Source organism: Lagenorhynchus albirostris, chromosome 5, assembly GCF_949774975.1.
Source record: "Lagenorhynchus albirostris chromosome 5, mLagAlb1.1, whole genome shotgun sequence".
Lineage (NCBI taxonomy): Eukaryota > Metazoa > Chordata > Mammalia > Artiodactyla > Delphinidae > Lagenorhynchus > Lagenorhynchus albirostris.
In genome coordinates this window covers 7588683-7609695 of record NC_083099.1, presented here as the reverse complement: position 1 = coordinate 7609695, position 21013 = coordinate 7588683, and the positions used below count along the sequence as shown (strand labels likewise).

The 21013-nt window shown below is 38.0% G+C and overlaps 1 protein-coding gene across 1 annotated transcript; it reads right to left on the bottom strand.

Moving 5' to 3' along the window:
- Positions 1-128: 128 nt before the first annotated feature.
- On the bottom strand, positions 129-20528 carry PP2D1 (protein phosphatase 2C like domain containing 1). The gene is given in 4 exon segments (XM_060149492.1): positions 129-937; positions 16235-17169; positions 17171-17278; positions 20506-20528. Coding segments are annotated over 4 exon segments (1875 nt in total).
- Between the last annotated feature and the right edge of the window lie 485 nt (positions 20529-21013).

Here is a 21013-nt window from a genome sequence, read left to right as displayed (position 1 = left end):
ACAGTGAACATATATAAATGGTACTGTATAACCCACAGTCTGCTTTTATATTTCCTTTACTACATTCTTAAAAATGATTTGTGTGGTGTTGATGTTATCCTAGCATCTGGTTCACTGAAGAATTGTCTTCATGGTTTTGCTCTCTGGAGATACTCGCTTCCATTGAAAAGTGTGACCATGACTGTAATGTTGTCTCTGGAGCCAGCCGCCAAAGCAGCACTTACAAGTTCACGGCTGATATACTCAGCAGCACCTCCATAGAAACTCTTAGCGCATGATCCTTTCTCTTTTTCACTTGAGTCTTTTGGCACACCATCTACACTGGTTGGTCCATCAGTTTCTTTCTCACTGCAAGGATCATGCTTAGTCATTTTTGGTGGAAATGTTCCTGTATTTTTAAGGTTATGAATAGAATATTTTGAATCTGACAAATTTTCTCTTGAATTTATAGTTGACACATTTTCTTCAGATTTGCTCTGAAACACTATGTGGATGTTAGTTTCTGGTTTAGATGTGTTTTGTTCATCGATTGGGAAAAGCAGAGACCCTTTGGATGGTGACAGTTTGTTTCCTGTGATAGAACACTGTGCTTCTTTATATACTTGAAAAGCTGTCATTGTCAGTGCAGTGACTTCCTTTGTATCCAGAACTTCCCAGAGTCCATTAGTAGCTAAGATAAGGAATTGACATAAGTCATCTATAGGCACAGAAATAGTTTGAGGTGCTGGAATAACGAATTTTTTCAGTTTGAGATTTCCATGAAATCCAAGTCCTCGTGTGGTTTTTATTTGCCCTTGTAGGAGCCCGTATGGTTCATGTGAACTAATTATTGCTCCATTCTGAAGTACTCTTCTTCTTTCATCTTTGTTTCGTGTAGTGTGTTCTTTGGTTAGGCAGAAGCCTTTCCCATTTCTGCATAAGACTGCTTGCACATTACCTAAAAGATTATTTTTAAAAATTGATCCTCGAGATTTATAACCATTTATATCAAAGCATGCTGTTAACTTCATAAATAGAAACCAGGCCACTTAAAAATATTTTTTAAATATATGTAGTATTGATATCATTATTAGAAGATTTACAGTAATTCAGATTTCAAATGGGGGGGCTAATTTATTCCTCATTTTTAAGCAATTTAGTGTTTAAAATACTGAATTTAGTATTAAAATAACAAACTACAGATAATGAAAAATAAGTAATATTTTTATGAAGCAGCTTCTGAGTGTTACATATTTGTAGAATCAAGAATTGAACTTTTTTATAACCAACATACATTCCATAGAGCAGACATTTTTAAAATGTTTTAATGCCTTTTCAATTAAAAATACAAACTTTGATTTTTTTCTAAGAGTGCAGTTAGGTAAATTTTTAACTGGTCAAAGTTAAAACCTGAATATATTATAGGTATGGGTGATTAAAAAATTAGAAAGCCACTGTTAATGTCCATCTTATTAGGTTTGTTATGTGTGTTAAAAAGAAATTGTCAGCCCCGTGAAGAAAAACGTGTTATTAATGTATTAAATGGATAATAGCTAACCAACATTAAACCCTTTGATTGAAAACTGAGGTATTAAAAATCTGATTGTAGTTTGTTCATGATTCAGATGAACCTATGATGTGTGCTTTATTAAAATCTTAAGAAAATCTTAACATAATGCTCTGAACAGATTGAAGGATGGTTGTATTACCAAAGTTTTCTTTGGTATACAAAAAAGGACTCAGAATCCTTTAGTTTGTTAGGAAAAAATTGACTTTCCCAAGTTTTTAGGAACATAATTATATATTTATAATACCTATGAGAGTTAATATTGCTGGAATCATAGGCAAAATTTACGTTAGAATATTCTGATTTCAAACATGGCACCGTACCTGGAGTCAGAATTTTGTTGTTGCAGGCCTTCATTTCTAATCCCCTAACGTTTTAGGTAAAGGGATTTAGGTTTCAGAAGGTAAGGTTCACACACCTAATATGTTGGACAGAGCCTGAGCTGGTGAAGCATTAGTGTCAGGCATAGAGTGAGCCTGTTGGCTCATTTACATAATGGCAATTGTTAATATCTGAGTTATTGGATGGGACCAAAAGATGACTGTGTGGAAAATACTTTGGAAACCTGATAGCTGTATAAATGATAGTCCTCAAAACTGAATGACCTCTTTTATTTGTGGTTTGGTTATTAATATTTTCTGTTAACTTTTTTGCTGGTCATTCTGTTTACACTCTGCAGAAGAGAAGTCAGTAAAATAATTCTTGACTTCTGCTGAGTTTTAAATTATTATTGTACCAGCAAAGCAGCATGGGTTGGTATTGAACATGCCAACTGGGTAGACTGAATTGTTCTCTTAGGAGAACATATGGTTCAGTTCCTCTTTTAAATTAGAAAATTTCTTTGTGTACTTACACATATAAATAGTGCGACCATAGCTCTGGAAACACAGGCTCAGAATAGTCAATCCACTGACTTCTAAATGTTTTATTTGCATGTAGCAAGCCAAAGCTCACTCAGCAAAAAGAAAAAGCATTGTTTCTGTGTGATTTGAAAAGCATTTAATATGATTATGTAGTTACAGTGGAAGGGTAATACGTTGGTATTTTGATTTTAGTTGCCTCTGCAGAGAGCTTGGTAAACATCTTAGGTACTACTGTTTGCCTTTTTTTTTTAATTGCTGTGCTACAGAGTAGGAAATGCCATTTTCGTTGATTTTATTATTGTGAACATCCCTTAAGCTCAGCACAATAAAATTTTCTAGAAAATGAGGACAGTAAGTAATGGCTGCAGGTTTTGCCCTGCCATTGACTTGCTATCTGATTTGAGTTATTTAATTACTTGGACAGTTGATTCATCCTGATAAATAAATGGTGCCTTCTGACTAACTCACATCCTTAACCTGTGTGAATTTGCATGAAGGAAGAAGAAAATGAAGGGGAAGTACCCGGTGTTTCTCAACTATTCGTGCATAGCTCAGGAAATAGAGGATAATAAGAGGCCCTGGAAGAGTATCAATGGAATAGACATGGCGAAAAAGTGGATATGCAGAGTTAATAGTTCTATTTCCTAGACCTCGGGTTGCATGTGCTGCCAGCTGCAATCGGGGTTGTTGAAAGTGGTTGTCTACATTAAGCTGAAAGCTAGAATAGAATAATGAACAAAGAGCTTCAAGGAAGATGGGAAATTGGAGGGAGATTTAAAAATAACACTGTATATCCATGTGTCTTGGAGAACTGAAGGAAGAGAGAGGAGCAAGACATGACAGTTTGAGAGATTGGCTTTAAAGAAGGGTTCCTGTAATATCTGTTTGGAGGAAAGGAGAATAACTAAGTAGTGAACTGTGATGAAGAAGACCTTTACACAAAAACATAATGAATCGGAGCATAAATAAGTATTCAAATTCCTAGACATAAAGTTACCAGCTTTCAGTAGTTGGAGAGATGGTGCTGTTCAGAAAAACGTTATCAAACAAAAGTGGAACCTAAAACTAACAACATTGTAAATCAGCTGTACTCCAATTAAAAAAAAAAAAAAAGGAACAGTGTTACTGGAAGGGCAACATGTTTAAGGACATTAATGGGAACTAAAATGAACTGCTTTGAGATGATATTTAAGCCTTTTTACGATGACACATATGGGGGCTTCCCTGGTGGCGCAGTGGTTAAGAATCCGCCTGCCAATGTAGGGGACATGGGTTCGAGCCCTGCGCCAGGAAGATCCCACATGCTGAGGAGCAACTAAGCCTGTGGGCCACAACTACTGAGCCTGCTCTAGAGCCCATGAGCCACAACTACTGAAGCCCGCGTGCCTGGAGCCAGTGCTCCACAACAAGAGAAGCCACCGCAATAAGAAGCCTGCACACTGCCACGAGTAGCCCCCACTCGCCGCAACTAGAGAAAGCCTGTGCGCAGCAACAAAGACCCAACTCAGCAATAAAATAATAAATAAAATAGATGACACGTATAGTCAGGCAAAGTGTTCCTTATGCAGAAGGCAATGACATAACTGCCTTCTGCAATTGCTGGGTTGTCTCTAGTTTGTGAAAAGGAGGAGTGTCCCCGTCAACTTCAGAATGACCTCTAGAATCAATCCCAAACGGAATTCTAGATCTGAATGGGCAAGATCTTTTTTTTTTTTTTTCCCCCAGATGGGGCCATGAAGGTCATTTAAACGGAAGTTTTAGGAAAGGACTGGAGGAAACAGTAAGAGAAATGTTAGATGGTGGTGAGAAAAGGAAACATCCCTAAGGTGCACGAGTGCCCTGGATAAAAAGATGGCTTGCCTTAGAAGCAGCAGCATGGGGAAGAGGAAAGTCTTGAGAGCTTGCTACTTGGTACTTCAATCCCAGTTTTGTCTGTGTGACTTTCATTAAGTCACTTTATTTCTGTGAGCAACAATTTACCACCTGCAATATTTTTTGTCGAGTTTAAGAAGGTAATTTAATAAGTAGACACTTGACAAAGGTTATTTTCCTTTTTGTTCCATGAAGGGGAAAAGCAACTGAAGAGAGTCTATCCAAAAGAGATTGAGATGAAGCTATGAATGTTTCATTTCAGACCCATTTAAAAAAAAAACTAAGAAAATCCTTAAAAAGAGTTATAGGCTTAAGGGAGCAGGGAGCAGGAACTTGGAACTTGAGAAATGAGGAAATAGTTATTGGAGAAAGAAAAGGGAGCAGTTGAAAAGCAGCATAAACAAACTAAGGAAATTTAAACCCTAGTGAAGTATCCCTAAAATGGAAGCATAGTAGAAACACCTGTAGATGAGGTTAGGAAAACAACTTATATCCAGTTTTTTTCAGGATTCTAATTTTGGCAAAAGAGGCTGAAATTGTATGCATGGGTGCCATGTGTTGACTCTTCCTACTGGTGATTAGCATGAGAGCCTTATTGATGTGGAGCTAGTTTTCACTGTATGTTCAAAAGATTCCTTTGATTGTTTTGTAAGATGTGTGAGCATGAAACTCAAGTTCACCATTTTCCAACTGGAGCCTAACAGTACTTCACACATTAGTCTCAACTATCTGTCAAATATTTGTTGATTATATTTTCAGAATCCAGTTTGTATATATGTGAGTCCACATATATACAAACCAACATACCCCAAAAAAGGGAGATGGGGAAGGAAAACTCTATAAAAGGTCAGTGTTGTTTAAGAATATGTATATGTGTGTGTGTGTGTGTGTGTGTGTGTGTATATATATATATATATATATATTTTTTTTTTCCCCTGCTTAAGGTGATTCTGGAGTTGAATTAGGTTTTAGGGGAAAAAGATGGGGCTGGAAGTAATTTTAAAAGCAACTTATTTAACCACTAAGGACAATCACATCTAGATAGGAAAATCACAACAAATTAAAAGATCTGCAAACACAGCATCAGTTGTGAATGAGGAAGGTGAAGACACATAAGAATGAAGGGACACCTTAGAAGCAGGAAGCTGCTGGTGTTCATTTGAAGTAATGAGACTTTAAAGGACATGGGTTCTGGCTCACTAATGATATAACCATATATAATAAGGCTTTGGTGAGCCTCAAGCTTCTATTAAAATGAGATTATTCTTACCTCACAGGTTGTGAGGATTAGATAAAGGAGTTATTGTTAACCTTAAGAAGAGAGAAGAAAGGGGGCTTGAGGAACAAATAAAGGATTGTGAGTAATAGGGAAGTAGTGGGTAAAGTCCTGCTTGGCCTCTGGATCTAGAGTGAGCTCACAGGACAGAGAACAAGGACACTAGGAAAAAAGGTAGTTTCTGGGGCCTCATTAAAAGAAGGTATTAACAAATATGTATAATCTAGACATAAAGATACTGGAATAGCAGATACGCTAAAACACTCAAATATTACAAAGGAGCAGTACTGTGCCAGTGTGGGTCTTGGATTGACTCCCACTGAGAACAGGAAAATATCCTGGATAATGTAGATACTTTTAAGTCATGTACATTGTTGAGCTAGTAAGAAAGTAAAGAATTCTCCTGTCAAAATAATGGCTGAATCCCAGAGTATGCCAAGAGCAAAAGCCAGTTTTTATCTGAGAGCATTTATTGAGCTGAATAAATGAGCTTAGACTTTTCACGGGGTTATGGAACAGGAAACAAAACCTAGGGCTTGTTCAAGGTGGGGAAAACTAGTGGTTTTCCCCAATAAAGCTAGGAGCCCAAAGAACCACGCCCTCACTGCAACACTGAACTGAAAATAAATAGATGCCTCTCACCCACCACGCAGACTGCCAGAATAATGGACTATTTCAAACTGATGCTGCACAGTGGAGGAAAGAAATATGGCCTTGCAAACACCTTGATTTTGGTCAACTAGCCTCCAGAACTGTGAGAATGGATTTTCGTTGTTTTAAGCTGCCAAGTTTCAGCTAATTTGTTATGGCAGCCCTAAGAAACTAAAACAGCAAGCATGCAAATAAGTAGGGAAATACTGCCCATAATAAAATGAAAAATCAATTGAAACCAGCCCAGAACTGAGGCAGATGTTGGAATTAGTAGGCAACAACTCTCAATGTTATAAAGTTAAATACAGACATGGAAGATAATTTTAAAAATCAAACTTCTGAAGATGAAAAATACAAAATTTAAAATGAACACTACACTGGATGTGATTAACAGCAGGTTCAATATTGCAGAAGAAAAGATTAGATATTGCAGAGTAAGGATCTCTGAAAATCTACTCCTCAGGAAAAGGAATGAGAACACTGACAAGAACTGTTAAAGTCAACTTTTCTGAAATGCTGGAAATTAATCAAAGGCTTGCAAAAATCTGAGAAACATTGAAGAGAAACAAAGTAGGTAAAACCAAGTGGTCATGGCCTTGTAACTTGGCCTACTTCCAACCACTTCTCTTCAGCTCTGCAGTAGCCTTGAAAACCAAACATTTTATAGTGATGCTAGCTCTGCAATCAACAGTCTAGCAGCCTCTGCAGGAGAAAGGATGGCTTTAGACCTCCCTAAAATTATCTATCCCCAGAGAATTGTCATTATGTGAACTGTCTTGCAAGTCCCTGAAGAAAGCTCCATTCTCAAATCTTGTCATCATTTGACTTGACTCAGAGCTTACGCTATGCAAATAACTCATCCTCAGTGTGTTTGCCAAAAACCAGCAGCAATTGTTTAAAATCACACTTGCCTGAGGCACTGAAAGCATCTGGGGATGACAAGAGGCTGACCCCCCAAAAAGTATAAGAAAGAGCTGAGGACTGAGACCCTACAGAGGGTTTTGAAAAGCTCAAACATACTCCTGGGGAAACAGAAGAGCATGCACATGTGCAGGCTGTATACATGCCCAGGACCTGAACAAGCCTTAATTTCTCACCTATGACTAATCTTGATGATTAACCCAAGTAGGAAGTAAAAGCATAGGCAGAGTTTTAAACTGCCTGCCATTTTTTACAAGACAAGCCTCAAAAAAGACAGAGCCGGGCTTCCCTGGTGGCACAGTGGTTGAGGGTCCGCCTGCCGATGCAGGGGACATGGGTTCGTGCCCGGGTCCGGGAAGATCCCACATGCTGCAGAGCGGCTGGGCCTGTGAGCCATGGCCGCTGAGCCTGCGCGTCCGGAGCCTGTGCTCTGCAGCGGGAGAGGCCACAACAGTGAGAGGCCCGCATACAGAAAAAAAAAAAAAAAAAAAAAGAGCCTCAGCAAAGACTGGAAGACATGCATATTAGTAGTAGGTATTTAAAGAAATCTCCATCTAGTCATTAGCTGAACACTAAGATAACCAACCAAGCAGAGGCTTTTTGTCTGCACATGACAGAATATAGAGTCTACAGAATTAGTTCATATAAGTCACAAAAACAGTAGCAACAACAAACCCTGGAGAGGGAGGGCATCTATATTATTTTAAATGTCCAGTTTTCAACAAAAAAAGTAATGAGAGAGTAATGAAACATAGTAATGAAAGCATAGCCCATATACAGGAAAGAAAGTAAGTCAATAGAAGCTGTCCATGAGGAAGTGTAGGCATTAGAACTAACTGGACGAAAATGTTTTAAAATTTATCAATAGGGCTTTCCTGGTGGCGCAGTGGTTGGGAGTCTGCCTGCAGATGCAGAGGACGCAGGTTCGTGCCCCGGTCCGGGAGGATCCCGCGTGCCGTGCAGAAGCTGCGCCCGTGAGCCGTGGCTGCTGGGCCTGCGCATCCAGAGCCTGTGCTCCGCGGCAGGAGAGGCCACAATACTGAGACGCCCATGTACCGCAAAAAAAAAAAAAAATTATCAATACGTTTAAAGGAAAATGGGGCTAAAAATGAAAGGAAAGCATGAGAACAATGATCCACCAACCTAGAGACTATCAATAAAGAGATGGAAATTATAACAAAGAAGCATGAAATTCTGGGGTTGAAAAGTACAATGTCTTAAACGAAAAATTCACTAGAATGAGCTCAGCATCAGGTTTGATCTGGCAGAAGAATCAGCAAACTTGATTGATAAATTGAGAATATCCAATCTGAAGAATAGGAAAAATAAAAAGAATGAAGTAAAGTGAACAGCATCGCAGAGACTTGTGGGACACCACCAAGTATACCAACATATGCATAATGGAAGGAGAAGACAGAAGTGGGGAAAAAAGAATATTTGAAGAACTAATAGCCAAAAACTTCCCAAATTGGAATAAAAACATACAAGAAGCTCAACAGACTCCAAAGAGTTTAAATTAGAGGTCAGTACTTAAACACATCATAGTCAAACTGTCAAAAGAGAAAGAAAGAATAATGAAAGTAGAATGAGAAAAGTGGCTCATTACATACAGCCAAGGGATACTCAATAAGATCAAAAATTATGTCTCATCAGAAACCATGGAGGCTAGATGGCAATGTGATGACATATTCAAAATGCAAAACTAGGGCTTCCCTGGTGGCGCAGTGGTTGAGAGTCCACCTGCCGATGAAGGAGACACGGGTTCGTGCCCCGGTCGGGGAAGATCCCACATGCCTTGGAGCGGCTGGGCCTGTGAGCCATGGCTGCTGAGCCTGCACGTCTGAAGCCTGTGCTCCGCAACGGAAGATGCCACAACAGTGAGAGGCCTGCGTACTGCAAAAAAAAAAAGCAAAACTATCTTTTTAAAAATGAAGAAATTAACACATTCCCAGTTAAAAAAGACTGAGAGAATTCATCATTAGTAGACTTTCCATACAAGAAATACTAAAGGGAGTCTTTCAGGCAAAAATGAAAACGCTAGATTGTAACTCAAACCCACACAAAAAAAGAAAGGTAACTACAATTATCTTTCAGTATCTGGGGAGCACTGTTCAGGACACACAACAGATCTGTGGATATTCAAGTCCAATAGACAGCCCTCCATATCTGCAGTTCCACATTCACAGATTCAATCAACCATGGATTGTGTAATAGTGTGTTTACTATTGAAAATATTCTGCATATAAGTGGACCCACACAGTTCAAACTCATGTTATTCAGGAGTCAACTGTATATAGGTAAATATAAAACAGTAAAAAATGTATTTTACTGTTAACACTTTTATTTTCCTGTCTTATTTAGAAGAAAGCTGCATAAAACAATAATATAAAACTTTATAGGCTTGTAATGTGTAAAGATGTAATTCCATAAAATATAAAGAAGGCTGCAGGAAATGGAGCTATATTGGAGCAAAGATGCCATATATATCTTTTGAAGTTAAGTTGGCATTAATGCAAGCCGAATTGTTTTTAAGTTAAGATTTTATTATAATCCTCAGAATAGCCACTAAAAATATATTTTTTAAAAATATATAGTAACAGGGGGCTTCCCGGGTGGCACAGTGGTTGAGAGTCTGCCTGCCAATGCAGGGGACATGGGTTCGTGCCCTGGTCCGGGAAGATCCCACATGCCACAGAGCGGCTGGGCCCGTGAGCCATGGCCGCTGAGCCTGTGCGTCCGGAGCCTGTGCTCTGCAACCAGAGAGGCCACAACAGTGAGAGGCCCGCATACCGAAAAAAAAAAAAAATATATATATATATATATATATATATAGTAAAAGAAATACAGGAATTAAAATGATGTACTAGAAACTATCTAATACAAAATACTCTAATACTCATCAAGAAAAATTGGGAGAGGACTCAAATCAGTAAAATTAGAAACGAAAAAGGAGAATTTACAACAGACACCGCAGAAATACAAAGCATCCTAAGAGACTACTACAAGCAACTCTATGCCAATAAAATGGACAACCTGGAAGAAATGGACAAATTCTTAGAAAGGTATAACTTCCCAAGACTGAAAGGAAGGAATAGAAAACATGAACAGACCAATCACAAATAATGAAATTGAAACTGTGATTAAAAACCTTCCAACAAACAAAAGTCCAGGACCAGATGGCTTCACAGGTGAATTCTATCAAACATTTAGAGAAGCGCTAACAGCCATCCTTCTCAAACTCTTCCAAAAACTTGAAGAGGAAGGAACAGTCCCAAACTCATTCTAAGAGGCCACCATCACCCTGATACCAAGACCAGACAAAGATACTACAAAAAAAGAAAATTACAGACCAATATCACTGATGAATACAGATGCAAAAATCCTCAACAAACTATTAGCAAACAGAATCCAACAACACATTGAAAGGATCATACACCATGATCAAGTGAGATTTATCCCAGGGATGCAAGGATTCTTCAATATACGCAAATCAATCAATGTGATACACCGTATTAACAAATTGAAGAAGAAAAACCATATGATCATCGCAATTGATGCAGAAAAAGCTTTTGACAAAATTCAACACCAATTTATGATAAAAACTCTCAAGAAAGTGGGCATAGAGGGAACCTACCTCAACATAATAAAGGCCATATATGACAAACCCACAGCAAACATCATTCTCAATGGTGAAAAACTGAAAGCATTTCCTCTAAGATCAGGAACAAGACAAGGATGTCCACTCTCACCATTATTATTCAACATAGTTTTGGAAGTCCAAGCCATGGCAATCAGAGAAAAAAAAGAAGAGGAATACAAATTTGAAAAGAAGAAGTAAAACTGTCACTGTTTGCAGATTACATGATACTATACATAGAGAATCCTAAAAATGCCACCAGAAAACTACTAGAGCTCATCAATGAATTTGGTAAAGTTGCAGGATACAAAATTAATGCACAGAAATATTTTGCATTCCTATACTCTAATGATGAAAAATCTGAAAGAGAAATTAAGGAAACACTCCCATTTACCATTGCAACAAAAAGAATAAACCTACCTAGGGAGACAAAAGACCTGTATGCAGAAAACTACAAGACACTGATGAAAGCAATTAAAGACGATACCAACAGATGGAGAGATATACCATGTTCTTGAATTGGAAGAATCAATATTGTGAAAATGATTATACTATCCAAAGCAATCTACAGATTCAATGCGATCCCTATCAAACTGCCAATGGCAATTTTTACGGAACTAGAACAAAAAATCTTAAAATCTGTATGGAGACACAAAAGACCCCGAATAGCCAAAGCAGTCTTGAGGGAAAAAAACGGAGCTGGAGGAATTAGACTCACTGACTTCAGACTATACTACAAAACTACAGTAATCAAGACAATATGGTACTGGCACAAAAACAGAAACATAGATCAATGGAACAAGATAGAAAGCCCAGAGATAAACCCACGCACCTATGGTCAATTAATCTATGACAAAGGAGGCAAGGATATACAATGGAGAAAAGACAGTCTTTTCAATAAGTGGTGCTGGGAAAACTGGACAGCTACATGTAAGAGAATGAAATTAGAACACTCCCTAGCACCATACACAAAAATAAACTCAAAATGGATTAGAGACCTAAATGTAAGACCAGACACTATAAAAATCTAAGAGGAAAACATAGGAAGAACACTCTTTGTCATAAATCACAGTAAGATCGTTTTTGATCCACCTCCTAGAGTAATGGAAATAAAAACAAAAATAAACAAATAGGACCTAATGAAACCTCAAAGCCTTTGCACAGGAAAGGAAACCATAAAGAAGACAAAAAGACAACCCTCAGAATGGGAGAAAATATTTGCCAATAAATCATTGGACAAAGGATTAATCTCCAAAATATATAAACAGCTCATGCAGCTCAATATTAAAGAAACAAACAACCCAATCCAAAAATGGGCAGAAGACCTAAATAGACATTTCTCCAAAGAAGACATACAGCTGGCCAAGAAGCACATGAAAAGCTGCTCAACATCACTAATTATTAGAGAAATGCAAATCAGAACTACAATGAGGTATCACCTCACACGAGTTAGAATGGGCATCATCAGAAAATCTACAAACAACAAATGCTGGAGAGGGTGTGGAGAAAAGGGAACCCTCTTGCACTGTTGGTGGGAATGTAAATTGATATAGCCACTATGAAGAACAGTATGGAGGTTCCTTAAAAAACTAAAAATAGAATTACCATATGATCCAGCAATCTCACTACTGGGCATATACCCAGAGAAAACCATAATTCAAAAAGAGAAACCCTAATTCAAAAAGAGAAACGATAATTGAAAAAGACACATGCACCCTAGTGTTCATTGCAGCACTATTTACAATAGCCAGGTCATGGAACTAACCTAAATGCCCATCGACAGATGAATGGATAAAGAAGATGTGATACATATATACAATGGAATATTACTCAGCTGTAAAAAGGAACGAAATTGAGTCATTTGTTGAGACGTGGATGGATCTAGAGACTGTCATACAGAGTGAAGTAAGTCAGAAAGAGAAAAACAAATATCGTATATTAACGCGTTATGTGGAACCTAGAAAAATGGTACAGATGAACTGGTTTGCAGGACACAAATTGAGACACAGATGTAGAGAACAAACATATGGACACCAAGGGGGGAAAGTGGTGGGGGGTGGGGGAGTTGGTGTGATGAATTGGGAGCTTGGGATTGACATGTATACACTGATGTGTATAAAATGGATGACTAATAAGAACCTGCTGTATAAAAAAATAAATTAAATTAAATTTTAAAAAAAGGATGACTAATCTTAGTTGAGGGAAAAAAAAGAAAGCAGTATCGGAGGAATAGAAAAACAAAAGATGTATATATATATATATATATATAGAGAGAGAGAGAGAGAGAGAGAGAGAGAGAGAGAAAACAAACAGAAACATGTCAGACATATATCCTACCCTATAATTAATTACCTTAAATGTAAATGAATTAAATACTTGAATCAAAAGGCAAAGTTTGGCAGAATGGAAAAACGAACAAACAAACATGGTGGCTGGCTGAATAAAATCCCCAAAGATATCAGAACCTAATCTCTGGAGCCTGTAAATGTTACCTTATATGGCAAAGACTTTGAAGATGTGATTAATGATCCTGAGATGCTTAACACTGGATTGTCTGGGTGGGTTCTAAATTCAACCACAAGAGGGAGATTTGGCTACAGACACAGAAGAAGGAAATGTGCACATGGAAGCACATTTGAGATCAGAGTGATGTGGCCACAACCCAAGGAATACTGGCAGCCAAGCAGAAGGTGGAAGGAGCAAGGAACAAATTCTTTCCCACATCCTCTGGAGGGAGCACTGCCATGAAGACATTGGGCCAGTTATGCTGGTTTAGAACTTCTTGAACTGTAAGAGAATAAATTTCTGTTGTGTGAGCCACGAAATCTATGGTAAATTTGTAACAACAACCACAGTAAATGAATACAAACAAGATCCACCTATATGTTCTCTAACAAGACACTTGATTCAAAGATAAAAAGATGGGGAGAAAAGGCTGTATCAGTGAATATAGTAAAAATCACTGAGCCGTAGACTTTACTTGGATGAACTGTGTTCTTTGTGAGTTGTATCTCAATAAAGCTATTAAATATAAACTCACTGGGGAAAAGGATTTAGGGGATCAAATAAGAATCCCATATGTTTATAAGGAACTAGTGTGGTTAATTAGAAATGTAAAAATTTGTGGTTTATTTGATGTTGTGAAAAAAGTGTAATTATGTATGCTGTATCAATATGTTTGAGTTTTAATCCTGTGAGGATTAACTGAAGAAAAATAAGAGAGCACCAGGAGAAGTGATAAAATGCAATATAAATGAGAAGTGCTAAGAAAAAAAGTCAGGAATGTCTGTTTGGAAGGATCTTTTTCCACATGCACAAATTCAACACTTATTCAATGACTATATCACCACACTCATGTTTCCTTATAAAGTGAGGTGGAGTTTTTTTCTTGGTTTTAATTCCAGAGTTGTGATGATACTGGTATTTGACAAATTTCAAACAAGAAAAATGAATCCCCTTGCTATCTTTATAGGTCTTGTTTTATAAAATACAAAACATGCCCTTGATAAATTTGTGTGAACATTTATTTTTTGTAACTCATTTAAATTACTTTCTTTTAGGAGCACTTTTGTATCATAAATCATGACCTCCCTTTCACAAGTTGGATTTTTTCCCCCTACTTATTTGTTTCTATTAGAATGAAGGATGCCCAAATGAAAACATTTTAACACAGTTATGTATGTAAGCCTGTACATTAGATCCAAAAAAATGTTTGACCTGGAAATTAGAACCTGCCAAACAACAGTGGGCTTGGAAGTAATGAATCATAGTAAACTGAACATTTGATGATAGTATCTACTTATTGAGTATCTCGTATATTTTCCTTTCATTTCCCAGGAACCATGATATCAAATGATATTTTCTAATAGAGGTCCAAAGTCCAAGGATATGGGTCAGTTCCCAGATTAGTTTGAAATCTGAAAACTCTCCATCCATGAAGTAGGCCTGCTCTGAAGCACTTTGGAACCTCAGGGTAGGGCCTGAGAAATGGCAAATGCTCCAAGGAAATTGGCATTGCACTTGGCTCCGTGGTATTGCTTAATCTGGTGTTCTCATTTTGGGCTCACAACCAGAGTTAGATCAGAAACAGGCCGGCTTCCAGGGACCTTGACATTGTAATGGTCTTGGTGAATATATCTGGCCCCGGTGTCGGCCAAAGTCCCACTCCCTGAGGCCCAGACTCCTCAGACTCTGGAAGCAATCTCCTTCAGAGGCAGTTTGATTTCCAGCTCCAATTTCTATCACCTCTGACACCTTGAACAAATAATTTCACCTCTCCGAGCTTCTATTTTCTCATCTGGACAATTGGGTCAACACCACTTAGAAATGGCGGCAGGGGTTGGGAAGGAGAACAGATGCGGTTTAAGGGTCCAAACTTGCAATGAGCAGTAAATACGTCTTAGAGGTCTAATGCACAATATTGGGAACAGAGAGAATGTATATATTTTAATCATCAAACTTGCTAAGAGACTAGAACTTAATTTTTTCAACCACTATAAAGAAATGATGATTATGTAATGTGATAGAAGTGGTAATTATCGCTACAATGGCAATCATGTTACATTATAAAAATGTATCAAATTAACATGTTTTCCTTCTTAAACTTACACAATGTTACATGTCGAATATATTTTTTTAAAAACAATTCTTAGATATCTTTAGATATCAGAGTTCTTGGAAGACTACATGAGAAATTACTCTGTGCGCAATATTCAGTAAGTGGACACTGTCATTAATAATAATTCTACCGAGGAAAGGGGTGGTGGAACCCTAGTTAAGCATCTCATGGAAATGAGCATGGAACTCGGGTTAACTTGGCTAAAACTGTTTTACCTCTGGGCTTTCGAGTTTGGCAAGCTCCTTAGCTAGAACTTTAGCACAGCAAGTCAAAAGAATTGCTTCTTGAAATAAAATTAAAAGAATCCAGCCAAAATTTTTGGAGAAGGAAATACACGCCTATAAAACTGAATCATGAACGATTGTTTTTCCTAAGATGAAATTGATGCAACTTGGCCAGTGAGCACAAGAGTGACCTGTTGCAAATATGTTAGTTACCAGAAAAACTGACCAGTTTAGCAGCTATACTAACAACACTCAAAGAACTTTCCATTCTCCCGAAAAAGGGAAGTGTGGGGAATGTTTTGGTTTCATTCCGATCTGAGCAAATGTAATAGATTTGCTTTGCCTTTATCAATAGCTGTGTTGCTACCCCATTTAGAAAACGTCATGTTTTGGTCACATTATTTCATGTACGTGCCTCCTTGAGACATAATTACAATTCATTTTGTGCCTGCAAATCTACATTTAAACTGTGGTTATTGGTCGTTTCTTAAATTGGTCAGTGAAATATCTAGGCACTAGTAAGTCATTAAATAATAGGTCACTAGATAATTCTGGAAGCAAGAGAGGTTTTGCTGCCAGGAATAAAACATGTTAAGGTGTAACCTGGTACCATTCAATATACATACCAGTGTTTGCAATATGTAGCACTCCAGAAATTATTTTCGGCGTCTCCTGGAAAGGGACCAAAGAAGCATCAAGGTCATTGAATCTTCTCGAAGACTTCTTAGCTTTGGGACTTTCAATGTTGCCTTCCAATATGCAAGTAACTGCAGAACAGCCGCTCCATCGAGCTCTGGACACTTCTTTCCTTCCAAGACGTAAAAGCCTGTCCATTCTCCAAAATGCTTTTGCAAAGGCTTTGTGTATGTTCTCATACTCACTTTTCAATGCTTTTGTCTTTTTCTTTATGGAGGAGAAGGTGTCTTCTATAGCTCTGTAGTCTTCTCTAAACACTGTGTGAAAAGAATTGATTACTTTTTGCTCTTCAGGGGTCATTTGGTAGGAAGGATCAAGTCTGGAAAGTTGGTGGAGAAGTAAAACTGGGAGTTCCACTGATGTCAAGTCTGCTGCCGAGGCACCGTGATGTCCATCAAACAAACCAAAAAAACACACATTGGGTTTGTTGCCAAAATTATTCACGACAGTGAATTTATCATTCATGTCAACTCTCCACGTAGAATTCCTGTCTTCGCAAATGGCTGCTCCTTTAATTAATAGGTGACAGATTTTTTGAGGATATATTGAACTCTTGGGAATGTTATCAATAATCTTATAGTGTGCTGGTATTTGTTTCTTGCAAAGGAGCTCAAAAGCATTATTAATGCCCTGTAAGATTTTTTCAGTAAATGCAAACGATGACAATAGTTTAGCAATGACGGACTGCCTCTGATCAGCAATCGCTGAGAGCCCTGGTTTCTCCCCACCCATCCACTGAAAGCCCAATGTAGCCAGAGCTACATGCTGCTTTTTATGGAGGAATATTCCAGGTAGGTCAATTTCATGCTTGCATATGGAACAGGGAAACGTGATCATCTCATTGTAGACCTGCACTTCGTGATGGTCTCTTCTTTTTCCTTTTAAAATGCTTTCTTCTCCAGGTAAGTGGGACTCCCTCATCTGAATCATATGTCAGTTTTCTTGTGTACAATTGCCTTGATTTCCAAAACACTCTGCAAACAGGATAAAAGATATTTACATGCCTGGATTGATGCACTGAATATCTTTTCAAGCAGGCCCCTATCTTTGCAATTTCTTTTGGATCCTTGAGATTTCATATTGGCCTAGAATATTCTTATTCCTCTTTCTGTGATTCCCCCCCAAAACACATAGTAAGTACTTAAGGAATTGGTGATTGGCCTGTGTAGGCCCAAATGAAATTCAGCAAAATCTCCAGAAAGTCAGCTAGACCTCTAAGAACAAATACTCAGATAAATCAGCACAATATTTTATCTAGGCAAGTGAAGGTATATGCTTGAGATCTAGGAATGTGATTTCAAATATAAAGCATAATTATTTTTGTATTCGATTTTGTCCTAATAATAAAATAATTTTATTTATATAATATTAATTTATATAATAATATTATATAAAGAAATAGAATAATTTTTTAAAAACGCTTTTGTCCTAATTAAAGAGTTCTCAAGAAAATGAATGGGAGATGCCCAAACCAAGCAGAATGATGAAAAGAATGGATAGTAAGGACAGAAATTTTTAGGACTGCAAAGGGAAAGAGGTATGGCCTGAGGAAAGAAAAGGAGCTGGATGATAAATTTCCAGAACGCAGACACCCTTTCTTACACTCCTTCCTATCTGAAGCATCTACAACAATACTCAGCATATGAAGCCATTTGTATCCATTTTTATGGGCAATTCCTAGGGCAGGAGATCTTTGAAAGGGCCTGTGGAGGCATGAGAGACCTGAAAAAAAAATGCTTTGGTTACAAAATATTTTAAAACCTGAAAAATCAAAGTTAGTGACTTTAAATGTTTATGAAATGTGATATCTTAAAACCAGCTAACTTCCAGATGCAAACTAGTATTATATATATAGGATGGATAAACAACAGGGTCCTACTGTACAGCACAGGGAACTATATTCAGTATCCTGTGATAAACATAATGGAAAAGAATATGAAAAAGAATATATGTATGTATAGCTGAATCACTTTGCTGTACAGTAGAAATTAACACAACATTGTAAATCAACTATACTTCAATAAAATAAATTTAAAAAATGAAAACAAACTTATGGTTACCAAAGGGAAAAGGAGGTGGGGGAGGGATAAATGAGGAGTTTTGGATTAACAGATACAAACTACTATATATAAAACAGAGAAACAACAAGGCCCTACTGTATAGCACAGGGAACTATATTCAATATCCTGTGATAAACCACAATGGAAAAGAATATTAAAAAAGTATATATATGTATAACTGAATTACTTTGCTGTACAGCAGAAACTTAACACAACATTGTAAATCAACTATACTTCAATTTAATTTTAAAAAATCAGCTAACTTCAACTCAACTCATATATGAATTGTATTTGATATGGGTATATTTAGTCTGCTCCTTTCCTTATGTGTATTTAATTCCCTGATGCGCACAACTCTATTGGATACAGCTACTCATCCCTACAGTAAAATTTTATTTACAAATTTCCACTCCATAAATGCTCATTGAACTATTAGCCTAGTAGCAAGCTTTCCTGGCTTTGCCTCACCAACCAATTTTGGTTTCTTTTTTTGTTTTGTTTTTCTATTTTTAACTTTTTCTTTACCCAGTTATCTTAATTAAAACAATATATTTTATTGATGTTGTCTATGAAATGTACAGATATTTGGATTTAGCAGCAGAAAACCACCATAAGAATCTAAAAGAAACTTGTTTCTTTTTTTAATGGAAAATTTTAAAATCACACAAAAATGGAAACATATAATGAGGCCCCATGTACCCATCACCAGCTTCAACCATTACCAACATTTTTTCACTCTCGTTTCCACTGTGTCCTCAGCCACGTTATTTCATTTTACTCATTTTTACTGGAGTATTTTAAAGCAAATCCCCCAGGTCTATCAATCTCACTCATCGATATTTCAGTATTTAGTCAGCATCCATTCACTTCTTCAATACCTACAACAGGCCAGCTACTGTGCAGCTACAGTGCAGCTTACGAATAAGGCTGGTGTCTTGCCCTTGAAGCTATGAGGGGAGGAGTCTGTAGTCCCACCCATGTGCTCATACAAAGAACCAGACAGGTCAGATGAAGCCAGGACAGAGCCCCATGACAGGACTCAACCAGGAGCCCAACCTTCATCTGGCTAGGAATGGCACCATGACACTTGAGAAGCTGACCTAGAAAAACGCTCAGAGAAAGCAGCAAGGGCTCCAAGGTCAAACCAAAGGGATGACCAGCTAGCAGGCAGAAGGATGAAGACGACCCAGCCGAGGAGGTGGACAGGCACACAGAGAAGTAGTGGAAATAATGGGTACCGGCAAAGCTTTTCAGCTCTCTGACCAAAAAGTATATCAAATATTTTAAAATTGCTATTATTTGGTAATATTCATATAAAGGATACAGTTTTTCTGAGGCTTGTAGAACTGTTGGGATAATATATAAGGCATACCAATTCTATAGTTAGACCTAGAGTCATCAGATAAAAATAAAGTTATATCAGAATTTTATTTTCCTATATAGAGCCATAATACAACTCTCTCTCACGTGGAGCCATTCTTAGAATGTAATGCATCTTCATATATTCGTTCGTTCATTCATTCATTCAACAAACACTTGGATGTCTGCAATTTGCCAGGTACTGGTTTATTTGCTTGGGATAGAGATGCGAACAAAGGCATTTTCTGTAATGAAACTTATATTCTGATATGAAAGACAGACAGTAAATAAAGGAAACATGGGGCTTCCCTGGTGGCGCAGCGGTTGAGAGTCCACCTGCCAATGCAGGGGACACGGGTTCATGTCCCGGTCTGGGAGGGTCCCACGTGCCACGGAGCGGCTGGGCCCGTGAGCCATGGCCGCTGAGCCTGCGCATCCGGAGCCTGTGCTCCGCAACAGGAGAGGCCACAACAGTGAGAGGCCCGCGTACCACAAAAAATAATAATAATAAAAATAAAAAAATTAAGGAAACATGGAAACACATAATATCAGAGATAAGTACTATCATGAAAAATATAGCAGAATAAAAGTAGAGAGAGAGAGAGAGACAGAAGCCCTTGTTGTATAAGGTAGTCGGAGGAATATACCACTCCTCCACGTACATAGTCTAACAGGAAGCCAAAGTTTCATTTGATGACTGAGAAAGTGGAGGAAAAAGAAAACTGCAGATATAATTGTTCATTGACTACATTTGTTATCCAATACAAATGAAGAAACGTTACCTGAAAGCACTATTAACTTCCATGTTCCTTTGGGATTGACACCATCCTTTGCCCTCTCTTTACCACCTTTCCCAGCCTCTGTTCCTCCAACCTGGCTAGTGTTGGCAGTGGTAGGAGTGGAGGGGTGGGTGATAGTGGTGATGGTGGTGATGCTGGTGGGAGGGTCCCCTGACTTGCTGGTGGACCTCTCTGCTTGGAATGTTTACTACATCACCTGGAACCTCAGTCAGAACTCACTCTATGATTCTGAAGAACTGTGAAGCAATAAGGTCACAAATTGTGTTAAGTAACAAACTTGTCTTTGAAATTTCTGAAATAAGGATCATTCATTGAATAGACTGCCTTATGCCTGCATAATAAGACTTAAAAAATGAAAAGAGTGGGCTTCCCTGGTGGCGCAGTGGTTGAGAGTCCGCCTGCCGATGCAGGGGACACGGGTTCATGCCCCGGTCTGGGAAGATCCCACATGCCGTGGAGCAGCTGGGCCCGTGAGCCATGGCCACTGAGC